Raw genomic sequence first — 14094 nt, 5'->3', positions numbered from 1 at the left:
TGACCTTCTACCCTTTGACTTATAAGGACCCTTAACTTAATCATATCCTTTTTGCCATATAAGGTAATATCCATGGGTTCCAGGGATTTGGATCTTCTGAGGGGAGCCATTTCTGAACTTAACACACACACACACACACACACATACATGTGCACACATACACATCCATGTATATTTTATATATTTGTATGGACATATTTATAGGATACATACATATCTGAGTAGGCTGGTTTGAGCAGAGAGAAAGGCATAGAATAATAGCCCAACATAGTTCTCCTCAGGGTAATAGCTGGATGGGGAAAACTGACCAAATATTCCAAAATCTGAAGAAAAGTTGAAATCTGAAATGCTTCTGGTTCCAAGCATTTCTGATAAGGAAGTCAACCTATATGTTGTCCTTTAACTTGGCTTTCTCTCTAGATATAGCAGTCTGCATTTTTACAAAGTCAGACATGTTATTTGTTCTCTTTATGGCATTTACTTTATTGTCATGTTTAGAAAGGCAATTTTGAAGATATTTTTTGTATTTTCCCCTAATGTTTGTAATACCTTTCTTTGTACATGTAGATCTCTAATCCATCTGGAATGTCCTTTTATGTTCAATGTGGGCTGTGGGTCTGTATTTATTTCCTGGAGCTGTTGCAAAAAAAAAAAAAAATACCACAACAGGTTGGCTTTTAACAGCAGAAATTTATTCTGTCACAGTTTTAGAGGCCATAAGTCTGAATGAAGGTGTCAGCAGGGCACCCTCTGAAGCTCCCAGGGAACCCTACCCTCCCTTGCCACGCCATCCTATAGCTGCAGGCATTCCTGTGGCTACAACCCTCCTATCTCGGCCTGTCTGCACGTGGCCGCCTCCTGTTCTCCATGCTCCTGCCTCTTATAAGGACACTTTGGGTATAGGGCCCACTCAGATAACCCAGAATGACCTCATCTTATGATCCTTTACTTAATGACATCTACAAAGACTCCTTTCCACATTTTCATGGGGGTGAGGATGTGGCCATGCCTTTTGGGGAGCTTCCATTCACTGCACCACAGAGTCTAACTTTTCCCATTGTCCAAAACATTCACCAGTTTTATTTATGATATACTGCATTTCACCTCCAAGTGGCTCTCAGTGTATTCAGTTGACCCCCCACCCAGTGCTATGCTATTTTAAATCTCTTCCTAGTGTTTTGATATTTATTTCCTCCCCCACATTTCTGTCTTACAAACAGAGCCTCTGGCAGTGTTCCCGTTGCCTGGGATGACTCTTTCACTCTGACCCTAGTTCCAGGGTCCCCTGGGATTAGGTTGGGAGTGGACCACAGAGGAAGCAGCAGAACCTTGTGGTCAGAGAGACCTGGATTTGAATCACTTTGCTACACCTTTTCAAACTGGGTGACCTCAGCCAAGCCAGGAGTGTTCTTAGAGCCTAAGTGTACTTTTGGTTTTAAAACCATATGTATATATTGACTCTATGTTCCTTTTTAAAGTTTATTTTAAAATAAGTATGAGCCAGGTGTGGTAGTGCATACCTATAATCCCAGCAACACAGGAAGCTCATGAGTTTGAGGCCAACCTGGGCACCTTAATGAGACCCTTGGAAACTTAGCAAGGCCTTGTTTCAAAGTAAAAAAATCAAAAAGGACTGGGAATGTGGCTCAGGGTAAAGTGCCCCTGGATTCCATCCCCAGCACAATCAATCAAGAAAGAAAGATATGTAGCTCAATTAATAAAGTGCTTGCCTTGCATGCACAAGGCCCTGAGTTCAATCCCCAGTACCACACACACACAAAAAGAAAGAAAGATATGTAAGAGCTTTGATGTCCTGCTCTCTCCCTCACCTTCCTTTATCAGGCTGCACTTACCCGTGGGCTACCATGGCCGTGCTTCCTCTGTTGTGGTGTCTGGCACCCCAATCCGAAGGCCCATGGGACAGATGAGACCTGATAACTGTAAGTGACCCCCGTCTCTAGACCCTGCCTGTGCCCAACTCTCTGTTCTCACACAGTGGGTTCTGCAGCTTGGCACTCACAACAGCTCCTTTTATCCTGATGTTATTCCAGCCAAGCCTCCCGTGTATGGTGCCTGCAAACTCCTGGACATCGAGTTGGAAATGGTAAGCTGGGCTTTGTGGTGTGTTTGTTGTTTTGGGCAGTGCTGGGGATGGAACCCAAGGCCTTATGCATGCTAGGCAGCTGCTCTTCCACTGCATTACACACCTACCCATCCCACCCCTGTGCTGTGGTGTTTTATTGACATAGGGATCTCCTATGGCAGGAAAGTGTTTGGTGGGATGGTTGCCCTGCATGATGAACTGTCCACACACCTTCATCCACATGGGTAGCAGTTCTGCTGTTGGAAGTAGAGTCAATCTGGGTCATTCACAGATTCCATATTTCCAGATTTACCCACTTACTGAAATTTATTTGTAACCCCAAAATTGACACTCAAGACCTTTTGTGGCCACTTGTGCCCATGAAAAGAACAGTGAAAAATTTTAGTCTCCTAGAGTGCAAGTTCCCTGCTGAGGTTGAACTTCCTGTTTCTGCTCTCATCCTATAAATGCGTTCTTTTCGTGGTCTACTTAGTGCCATGGTTTTCATATTTTCATGCTTTTTTGGGTAAATTTGTTATTTATAACAGCCCCCACGTACAGTGCCTAAGTGCTGACTTGTGTTCCTAAGTGCAGGAAGGCTGATGTGCCTTACAGAGGATGTGTGTGTCAGATAAGCCTTTTTCAGGCATGAGTTCTAGCGTGGAGGGCAGGGGGTTGATGTTAATGAATCAACAATATATATCAAATAAGTGTCTTTAAACAGAAATACACATACACTAAGGTTTTATAGTTATGACCAATTCATAAAAATGTGATTAGAGGCTTATAGGAACCTAACTGTGTATGCCCCTTAGGAACATTGACTCAGTGATTGTTAGTTCAGTGTTCTGGTGACTTCATAGGACATAACTACCTTGAATTACAAGAATCCACCAGAGGGCTGGGGTTGTGGCTCAGCGGTAGAGCGCTTGCCTAGCATGTGTGAGACCCTAGGCTCGATCCTCAGCACCACATAAAAATAAATAAAATAAAGGTATTGTGTCCAAATACAACTAAAAAATAAAGAAAGAAATAAGAATCCACCAGAACAGCCCTATTGCATTTATGGTTAGATCTATACAAGCTCAAAACAGTGGTCATTTTGAGACTTCACTTTTTTTTTTTTAAACTTTTTGACATAATTATTTGAGATCTTTAACATGCAGTTGTAAAAAGTAATACAGAAAGAGCCTGAATATCCTTCATGCATCTCCTCCTTGGTAACATTCTGCATGTCTGTGGTACCATATGCAACCAGGATATTGATGTGGGTACAGTTGGTTCCATCACCCCCTCATGCTGCAGGACTGTCCTTCTTAAGAGGGACACTGAACTCAGAGCAACCCTCAAGGTGAGCAATCAGGAAAATGATGAGAAAGAGGAGCTGAACTGGAAGAAGGAGAGCAGAGGGGACATTGGCAGGGTCCTTACTGTCTCTTGGGTTGTTGGATGATAGATGGAGCTGGGCCCAAAGCAGGAAGTGTAGGCAGGCAGACTGAAGGGCTCTCTCACTGTCAGTACCCAGTGTTTTAGCAGTGTCTCAGGAAGCTCTAGCATCTTATCCTTGCAGATGTAAGGGAAGGAGCCAGGGGGCCACCCAGGCAGGCTGTGGCAGTGGGAATCTGGGTTTGGTTAGATGCAAGCTGGAGAACCAGTGGACTTCGCTAGAGCTCCTTGTAGCTGCCATCCTACCCTGAGATTTCTTCAGATTTGGATCTGAGGAGGGAAATGGATGGTCATCTACCAAATAGTCTCCCCATCAGTAAGGATGTTCCCCACCAGCTCTCTGCCTTCCACAGCCTTTTTGAGGGAATCTTTGGAGACTCCAGGAAGAAGACCCCCCTGCCCCAGTTAAGATGCCTGAGCCCAGGTTTGGGGCCAGATTTTCCTTCTGGGAGAATGAAATACTCATGGGCAGATGCTTCTCCTGTTTGGGTCTCTTTTGGTGTTGGGCAGAGAAAAGACAAAAAAAGTTTGAATGTGGAGAAATGGTTGGAGTAGGAGGCACAGATAGTCTGAACTTGAAAGTGGTGGAGTTCTCTGTGAGATAGTGCCTTTGGGTTATTTTTGTTTGTTTGTTTGTTTGTATGTTTGTTGTTTTTAATCCTGATGAAAAATTTTCAGTGTGTAAACACTGTCACAGAACGAATTAAACTGTGATTCTAGTTGACAAAAGTAGCTTATTTTATGTACTTTGGGAAGAGATTCTCCTGTTTTTCTCTTATAGATGTCTGGCTATTCTACAGGCTCACAGACATCATGTTGGTGCTGCTTTCTTCTGAGACAGTCGGGTGACAGATTGGACATGAGATGCACCTATCAGACAGGTTGCACTGCATTGAAGGAGCAACCTTTTGATTTTTTGAGACATGAAGACAAATCCTAGTATTTTCATTTTTCACAAGCCACATATAGCTGTCAGATCTTAAAATGCAAAGCACCGGGCGAGAGGCAAGGATCAGAATGGCCTGGGATGTGCTGAGTAAAGGGAAGAAGCTGCTGCAGAACTCAGGGTGTGAAGAGGCAGGCACTGGCACACTGCCACTCATGCTTTCCCAAGGTGCAGTCCTTGACTTTGAGATAAAGTGAATTCATGCCAGGCCCCTGTGGCAGGCCTTGATCCCTGGCCATGGTTTGGAAATATTTGACCTTCACTCTCTAGGTGACAAGTGATCTGAGGTGGCAGGTCAGCTGTTCTAATTACCTTTCCCCATATCAGGCTTTTTTTGTAGGCCCTGGGAACAGATTCGGAGAGCCGATCCCCATTTCCAAGGCCCATGAGCACATTTTTGGAATGGTCCTCATGAATGACTGGAGTGGTAATTACTGGTGGCTGAGCTTACTGTGAGCGTTGTGTTCTGAAGGCAGCTGAGGAGCGGGTGGATTGGGACACTATCCCAGAAGCTATAGGTTGTTTCCTGGGTCCACTGTTGGTCACAGGCAACAGGTGGTGCAATGACTGAGGTGTGGATTTGGGTATCAGACAGACTTCCTGGCTCAGAGAACTTGGGCCAGTCACTTAACCTCTCTGAACCCCAGCTGTCTCAAATGTCAAGAAGCAACCTAGCTGACATAACTAATATTTATTGAGTGCTTACATGTTAGATCCTGGGCTCAACACCTGACGTGTTCTCTCCCACGGATCCCTATAGGCTATTAGTAGTATTGTGCTTCCCCCTTGGTGAACAGAGGCACAGAGGGATTGCAGTTAGTTGCTGAGCTAAGACATGAAGCTCACCAGCCTGGCCTCTGAACCTGAGCTCTCAACACTTTTGCCATATGTCGGAGGAAGATGGTGCCAGAGGTCCTACAAAGTACCTCCCCCCCTCTGCCTGTTCACGGGAGATATCCTGACCATCCATTGGCCATTCTTCTTTGCAGTAAACTGGCACCTTGACATTGAATGCTCTAGCCCCTTTGTCCTGGGGCAGCCTGCATGAGGCCAGAGCCCCCATGGGGAGGGCTGTGCTGAGTGTCTTTGCTCCCTAGTCAAGGGAAGGAGGGAGCCCTGGGGCCAGTCCCAGTCAGCCTTGGTAAGCCTAGGCCTGCCCTTCTTCCTTTAGCTCGAGACATCCAGCAGTGGGAATATGTTCCTCTTGGACCGTTCCTCGGGAAGAGTTTTGGAACCACCATCTCTCCATGGGTGGTGCCTATGGATGCCCTCATGCCCTTTGTTGTGCCCAACCCAGTACAGGTAAGCACACCTACTGCAGGAGGCTCCCAATCCAGGGCTCAACTTTCTGGAAGCCTGCTGCCAGCTGAGCAGGCACACCAGGTGTAGAGACCATTGAGAGGGAAGCGTTGTGCCCACAGTGTGCCCACATTGTGTCCACAGTGGAGTTCCCTGAGCATCCTGGTTGTGGTGACCTCCAGGCAGTCATTCCTCCAATCATTCTCCCTTGTGGCTTCCCTGCCCTCTGCACAGTTCTTAGGAAAAACAGAGAATTTTGTAATCTCCAGAATCCTCCCAGGCCAGAGGATCCAGCTCCTACCACCTCATTGCACAACTTCCCAGGTTACCTTGAAATATGTCCTGTACCTATGGCGCCCCCTGGAGGCCAACTCATAGAATGTGGTTTGGAGTTGAGCTTTGATGGTGGGATCCCTGCAGCCTCCTGCCTCAGCACCCCTATCCAGGCCTGGATTTGTGGTCTCACCCCTCACTCCTTAATCTGCCCCACCTTCTGCCAGTGCCTCACTAAAGTCACCTATGACCTTAGGGCCAGGACCTCTTTGCAGTTCCTTAGTCCCTTACACTTTTCTTTTTTTGTTTTTTTTGTTTTTTTTTTTTTGAGTACTGGGGATTGAACTCAGGGGCACTGGGCCACCGAGCCACATCCCGAGCCCTTTATTTTGTATTTTACTTAGAGACAGGGTCTCACTGAGTTTCTTAGCACCTTACTTTGCTGAGACTGGCTTTAAACTACTTGCAGTTCTCCTGCCTCAGCTGCCCAAGCTGCTAGGATTTACAGGCGTGCACGCACCTCGCTTCAATCCCTTACTCTTCCTAGGCATTTTCTTCTGGGGATGCATCCCATCCCCCTTTATCTCTGGGTCCCTGCAATGTCTCATGCCAACTCTATCCTCTAGGGAGAACAGAGCTCCCAGTCCTTTGCCCTGCTCCCTCCACACCCTCCCTGGAGCCATCTCATCTACCTTCTCTCATGCCCTCTGATGTCATCTCAATGTTTGCGCTTTTTTTTTTTTTTTCTTGATACTGGGGATCAAACCCAGGGTGTTTAACCACTGAGCCCTTTTTTAAAAATAACTTTATTTTCTTATTTTTTTATGTGGTATTGAGGATCAAACCCAGTGCCTCACACATGATAGGCAAGCACTTTACCACTGAGCCACAACCCCAGCCCCTCCCTAGCCCCCCCCCCAATTTTTTTTTTTTTTTTTTTTGAGACAAGGTCTCTTTAAGTTGCTTAGGGCCTTCCTAAATTGCTGAGGCTGGCCTTGAACTTGTGATCCTCCCTGCCTCAGCCTCCTGAGTTTCTGGGATTATAGGTGTGAGCCATCACACTTGGCTTCAACATTTCCACTCTTAAAAACCAAAGTGGAGGAGCTGGGGATGTGGCTCAAGCAGTAGTGCGCTCGCCTGGCATGCGTGCGGCCCGGATTCAATCCTCAACACCACATACAAACAAAGATGTTGTGTCCGCCGAAAACTAAAAAATAAATATTAAAATTCTCGGGCTGGAGATGTGGCTCAATCGGTAGCGCGCTCGCCTGGCATGCGTGCGGCCCGGGTTCGATCCTCAGCACCACATACAAACAAAGATGTTGTGTCCTCCAAAAACTGAAAAATAAAGATCAAAAAGAAAAAAAAATATTAAAATTCTCAAAAAAAAAAAAACTGGAGTCATCTCTGAAAACCAGCTCCTCCTGAAGTTCCCGTGGGCTCTCACCATGCCTCTGCTCTCCTTAGCACTCCTGCCACAGCAACCCCACCCCACCATCATTTTCAGCTACCAGGACCTGGCTCTCCCTCCCTCTCAATGAGTCCTGTGGCCACTTCCTCTGTAGCCATGGTAGCCATGGTCAGTTGCTTTTCTGACCTCACCAGGGACCACCTGGGCTACTACCTCCTGCTGCCTCCCCCCTCCAGCCTCATCCTTTGTCAAGCTGTCTTCAAGGGCACTTCCCTGTCCTGAGATGTCTGGGCTCTGCCTCCTTGGCCAGCCCTTCCCAGTAACTGTCACCACTCTTGTCCCTTCTGAACTATATTTATTTAACATTTTTCTCTAAAGCAGCTCCCAGTTCAAAACTTAAGTAATGTGTTGAGAAAAGGAAATTTATATCCCTACCAGCATCCCTAGCCACATCATTAATCATAAAAAGAAACACAGGGGCTATGGCATGGCTCAATGGCAGAGGGCTTGCCAAGCATGCTCTCAAGGCCCAGGATTCAATCCCCAGCCCTGAAAAAAAGAAAAGAAACACAAATAACCATTCAAATCACCAAACATGATCTCATGACCCCCAAGGGATTCCTATGTCACACTTTGGGGAAGTACTGCTTTTGGCCAAAGCGCTGTCTTTCTGGCACAGTTGTCAAAGCTATCCCCACAGCTGGCTCCTGCACCAGGCAGGACTCTGCTTCTGCTGGCTGCCCCGACCCCCTGTCTTCCGGGAAGCTCACCTTGCCCTTTGCCTTGCCCTAGCCTTTCCTCACAGGCTTCTTTCCCCATCTCTGGCCTCCCACTGTCCCCTTTCTCCAGCCCTCCCTATCCTGGCTTTCTGGAACATCTCTGGTTTAGACCTTATAACTTTACACCTACTGATGCCCATCCCTTGGCTTCTCTTCTTAAGAACCTGGCACATATGACCACCCTGACTCCCACTGTCCAGTTAAGGTCCCAGAACATGGTGTTAGGTCCCTAGGAAGGAACACTCCTGCCACATGGGGCCTCCGTGAGCTTAGTCCACCTGCCAGCAACCTCTTTCCTGTGCTTTGCCCTCCCAGGACCCCAGACCCTTGCCATATCTCTGCCATGACCAGCCCTACACATTTGACATCAACCTTTCTGTTGCCCTGAAAGGTATGTTGTGGGGTGGGTGGGTGTGCACTGGGCTCAGTGGGCATGTGTGCCCAAGTGCCATTGTCCTGATGGTTCCTGAGCTTTGGCAAGGTGGAAGGGGAGGTGTCTGCTTCAGCCCTGGAAGCATGTATGGTTTTGTAAGGGAAAGAGGGAGGTAGGGGACATCCCTATGCTCAAAGGGAGCCCCAATGGGCCCACGTCACATTGACTGAGCTCTCAACTACTTGAGCCAGAAATCATGGAGCTCAAATCCCATCCTTCCCTTGACTCCCTTCTGCATTCTCCCAAACAGGGTCCTGGTCCTGCTCACATACTACTACTGACCCTCTCTTCCATCATGTATGGTAGATTTCATCCAGTGCCTGTTTGAAAGTCTGGCCTTGAAGGCCTGCCGGTGAGAGACCTCAGCCCGCTGGGGCCACGCAGTCTCTGAGCCACATCCTGGGCTATCCCCGAGAGCCCTGCAGACAGGTCCCATGTCCTGAGCTGCTCCCTGGACTCCATAACAGATCAGCAGAAACTTATTGAAAAGGAGTCAACTCTGTGGACCATGGTGGGGGGTCCAGGCTTGACCCTGCTCCTGCCCAACTTGAAGCTTAGGACCAGTTACCAAACCTGCCTTCCCTAGTTTGTCGCACGAAGTGGGATAACAGTGGCATCAGCCTGTGGTGCAGTAGTGAGGGCTGTGTCAGTCAGTCCATGTGAGAGTCTGGACCTGCATCTGTGCTTAGGCAGAGGCAAGGTCTCTTTCCAGGCCCCACTCTGGCCAAGTCTCCATCTCCCTCAGTCTCTCTCTGGAGTTCTGTGATCTCACATTGGGCTCTGCTGTGTCTTTCCCACTGCTGGCCCCAGAGGGGGTTCCTAGCAGGAGACTCAGTGCCCTTCTCAAGAAGCAAGGAACAGGAGGCCCCTAGAGCAAAGTGCCTTGTGGCTGCCATGGCCCTCCAGGAACTTAGCTGGTCCTACTCTGTCATGTCACCAATTGGGAAACAGGCTTGGGGAGGAAAAGGAATTCACTCTGAGCCATTAGCAGGCTAATGGCAAGGCTAGGACTAAACTCAAGGATTACAAACTAGGCTACACACATGCATGCTTGGGGTCCCTTTTAGTTTGGTTTTTTATTCTTAGTGTTTCTTTCTGCCTAGAGGTGAGCCTACCCAGGGAGGGTGTTGTTGGGGAAGGGACAAGGAGATCAAGAAACCAGTGTCCAGAGATACAGTCCTGAATTTGCAGTTTTGATGTTCCAAGTTAGGATTTGGGTAGAGGGGTTCAGGAAGAGTGACTTGGGGACCCTGACCTTCCTTGGGGATGCTGCTTGCTGCCTTGGGGGGAAGCCAGAGGAGGGGAGAAGCCAGATTTTGAGAGAATGGAAGAGCTTTTTAATTGTTAGTACTATTCAGAAATGGAACAGCAGTAGCCTGGTACCTAATAAATTTTGTAATAGGTGTTTACTAGATGTTGCCAGAATAATGAACTAACATTGTTAGAGGGCTTCAGCAAGGGATTGATAGCTCCACCTTTCCAAAAGAATACCAGGGGGATAGCAGGCTATCCTTGACCAAAAATCACAAATAAGTTTCAGTGGGCATATTATTTCCAGTTGATTTGTGGCTTCCAAGCATATTGTGTTAAGAAGGATTCTGAGGCTGTATCTAGACTACAAGGACACGTGTGCTGTGGTTTTGGGAGAATTGAAAGTGGTGGCTTGCACTAGACCATCTCTGTGGAAGTCTCCCAGCCCAGTACCCTGTGAGTTTATTGTTTCACAAACTCTTAAGTGAAATCATATTGGACAATGGGAAGCTTAAGCCACAGGTCAGTTTTAAAAAACTTTCTTCCCTAATTAGTGGAATTAAAACTTCATCTTGGGGCTGGAGTTATAGCTCAGTGGTATATAGCATATGTGAGGTACTATGTTTGATCCTCAGCACCATTAAGAAACAAATAAACAAACAAATAAATGAAATAAGGGTCCATCGACAATTTTTAAAATATTTTTTTAAAAAGACTTCATCTATATTATTTCTCTTTCCAACAGGAGAAGGAATGAGCCAACCAGCTACCATATGCAGGTCCAACTTTAAGGTAAGCTTTGAAACTGTCAGATTGCTTCTTTGGAGGAAGGAAAAGAGGTAGATCTCTCTTCCTGGTAGAAACAAGAGAATAGCATCCATTCTGGGATATGATGGTAGGTCAGCTTGAGGCCCCAGAGCTTCCATGACCCTGTCCCCTTCTAGAAATGGCTATAAGGTCAAGTTACCTTGAACAGAGTCTTCACAGATGTGGTCAGAGATTTTCATGGGGGCCTTAGGTCTTTTTAAGGATCAAGGTCCTATTTCCCCTGTCCTGCCAGGGGCTGGATTGATGAGAGTGTCTTTTTTTTTTTTTTTTTTTGTAAGTGAACTTTTAATTGAAGCAAACACACATAGATACAAATACACAAACTGTACACGTGAAGCCCAAGGAATGACCAGCACCCAGGTAAAAAATAGGAAATCTGTAGCCCGCAGGAGTCCCCTGTGCTCCCTTGGGGTCATCACAGCCCCAGCAAGGGGTCAGCTCTCTCCAGCCTCCTGCTGCCACATGTGAATTGTGTCTCTGTCCCAGTGTTATGGAAATGGAATCTTTTCTGCCCGGCTTCTTGGTTTCAACATTTTATTTGTGAGCTTTGTCCATGTTGCCATGGATAGAGACAGCTCGCTTTTCTTTCTGTGTAAGTGTCCCACTGAATCAACATTCCAGACGATTTAGCCATTCCACTCTTGATGGACATTTGGTGGTTCCCATTTTTTGCCCATCATACGATTACTATGAATGTTCTAGTACACATCTATTGGTGCATGTATGTGCACATTTCTTTTGGGTGTATCTTCACAAACAGAATTGCTGGGTCATAGAGTATGTATACACTCAGCCTAGGAGCACTTTTTTTAATATTTATTTTTTAGTTTTCAGTGGACACAACATCTTTATTTTATTTTTATGTGGTGCTGAGGATCAAACCCAGCGCCCTGTGCATGCCAGGCGAGTGCGCTACTGCTTGAACCACATCCCCAGCTCCTAGAAGCCCTTTTGAATAGTTTTCCAGGGTGGTTTTCCAACATTTTAGCACTTTGGCTATTCCATATCCTTGCCAAAGCGAGGTGTCTTTGCCTTTTCCTCTTAGTGGTTCTGGGGTCATGGCTTCAGTTGTACTTCCCTGTGACTAACATAGCTGGACATCTCTGAAAGTTGACCATTGGAAGATCCTCTGATCCTTTTTCCTTTAGAGTCCCTTCTAATTTAAAACTATCCTGGGCTTGTTAGGCTACAAGAAGAAATGAAGGGGGTTCCTTGTGAGGGAGCTTCCAGGCAGGAATCTGCTTCTGAGGCTCACTCTGCCTGCCTATGTGGCTGTAGGAGTGTCACACCCTAAAGGCTGTAACCATGCAGAAGCACAGTTGTGCTGTGCCTCTAAGCATCTCAGGGGCCCATGACACCTTGGCCCCCTCTCCCTTGGTGCTCCTTTGTTCTGACATCTGTTTGGGTCATTTGCCTCCAGGACTTGGCATTGGTTCCAAGGCCTGGGTGGGCGAATGTGAAGCCTATGCTCAGAGAAACTCTGTGCTGTGGGGAGGACTAAAGCCGCAGGGCAGGGCTCTAGGGCACTGAAGGAAGAGAGTGCTTGTGTGCACAGGGCTCTGGGCCCATGACAGACAGAGGGCTGAACTGGGAGGTAGGCTTGGAGAAGGTGGTGGGGGAGGGATGAGATCATACAGGATCAGAACCTGGGTCTAGTGCAGGAGATGGAGGAGCAGTGGGACTTGTCCTGGGCAGCTCCACAGGAGGACAGCATGTCATTTCTATAAGGAGCCTGGAGAAGTGGCTGGGGAGCCTGCAGGGCAGGATACGGAAGGCTGTGGAGAGTAGGCATCCCCACATCTGCTCACGCTGCTGGTGTCCCTCTCCCTCAGCACATGTACTGGACCATGCTGCAGCAGCTCACTCACCACTCAGTCAACGGCTGCAATCTGCGGCCTGGGGACCTCTTGGCTTCTGGAACCATCAGTGGATCGGTGAGTCTCCAGCTGCATGGATGGCTATCCATAGAGAGCATCCCCATCTCCACACAGACCAAGAGCCTTCAGCTTGCCATCGAGATAGGATTCAAGCCCAATGTGGGCAGACCTCACAACCCCATCTTTCTCCTATCTCCTCTTTCCCTGGCACAGAGGAAATTCTCTTCCACATTCAGACTGAAAAGAGACTGGCATGAACACGGGGCTCTGGCACTCTGTATCCAGAGGAAAGAGTCAAGAGATAGCCACGGTGTCTTTATTGTCTCTGTCTCACTCTGCTCCTGCCCAGGAGGAGGTGGCCACACTGCTGCCCTTCTCGTCCTTCCCTGTGCCTCTTTGAGCCTGGTATAGGGTCAGGGAACCTTTAGAGATGAGGACCAAACACAGGGTGATATGTGTGCCAGTCTGTCTCCTAACCATGCCACCTGGAAGGTCTCTTCCTGGTGGGAGGGTGTTGTGCTTTACAGTGTTCTGGTTCCTGAGCTTCGTCCTCCAGAGCTGGGAGGTGCATTGAAGGAGGTACCCAGCACATGGCCAGGGATTCACAGAGTCAGGTCCTGGACGAGTGAGAACCTTAGAGGGAAGGATGAACAGGTGGTATGTGGAGACTTCAGGATGTTTCTGCATTGGTCCCTCCAAGCTGAGGCAGGGTCACCATCATCAGATTCCCTGCCCTTGCCCGGGGCTCCCAGGTTTCACCAAGCACAGACCACGCCAGAGCTCACATCCCACCAGAATAGAACTCCTGTGACCTGTTTTCCTCTTTCCCCTTATGAAGGAGCCAGAAAGCTTTGGCTCCATGCTGGAGCTGTCCTGGAAGGGAACGAAAGCCATAGAGCTGGAGAAGGGGCAGACCAGGACATTCCTGCTGGACGGGGATGAAGTCATCATAACAGGTAAGGGCTGCCAGGCTCAGCGGGTTTTGTCTCTCTCCTAGCCTGTGGGCACTGCTGTCACTGTGAGACGTACCCATCTGGCCACCGTGCCATCTGTCCTCATTTGCTCTGACTATGTCATTCCCAGGTTCTGAATCTGCAGGTTGGGTGCTTTGCTAACAGGGGCTTCAAGTGTGAATATCCACCAGAAAGACCAGTTCTGCTTTGTCTCCATAGAGGCAGGTATCTTCCTATTCTGGCAGCAAATGCCTGGTGCAGAGCCCATGATCAGTGACAGGATTCAGGGAGGCTAGAGCTGCAGCTGTGACTGAGACATCTTAGCAATCTGTTCCCAGGTGGCTGGGTGCTGCATAGCTCTTGGGAGGTGGGCATTTACCCTTCACATAGTATTAATAGTGAGGAAGGGTGCCTTAGTGCTTAGCAGCACGCTTATGAAAATCAAAAAGATTCTCAGGTCCCCACTAGCTATGTGACTTTCATCAAGTTATTTTACCTGAGACTCAGTTTTCCTC

At 47.8% G+C, this 14094-nt stretch overlaps 1 protein-coding gene across 1 annotated transcript in view; it reads left to right on the top strand.

Moving 5' to 3' along the window:
- Nucleotides 1–14094, top strand: part of Fah (fumarylacetoacetate hydrolase) — a 34329-nt gene that overhangs the window by 12009 nt on the left and 8226 nt on the right. Inside the window, exons 6-13 of the mRNA XM_005316883.5 lie at nt 1843–1940; nt 2052–2104; nt 4803–4902; nt 5647–5777; nt 8553–8628; nt 10667–10713; nt 12582–12683; nt 13465–13582. Coding sequence (XP_005316940.1) covers nt 1843–1940; nt 2052–2104; nt 4803–4902; nt 5647–5777; nt 8553–8628; nt 10667–10713; nt 12582–12683; nt 13465–13582 — 725 coding nt within the window. The remainder of the gene's footprint in view (nt 1–1842; nt 1941–2051; nt 2105–4802; nt 4903–5646; nt 5778–8552; nt 8629–10666; nt 10714–12581; nt 12684–13464; nt 13583–14094) is intronic.

The sequence above is a fragment of the Ictidomys tridecemlineatus genome, chromosome 5 (assembly GCF_052094955.1).
Source record: "Ictidomys tridecemlineatus isolate mIctTri1 chromosome 5, mIctTri1.hap1, whole genome shotgun sequence".
Taxonomy (NCBI): Eukaryota; Metazoa; Chordata; class Mammalia; order Rodentia; family Sciuridae; genus Ictidomys; species Ictidomys tridecemlineatus.
This window is presented reverse-complemented; position numbering and strand designations above follow the sequence as displayed.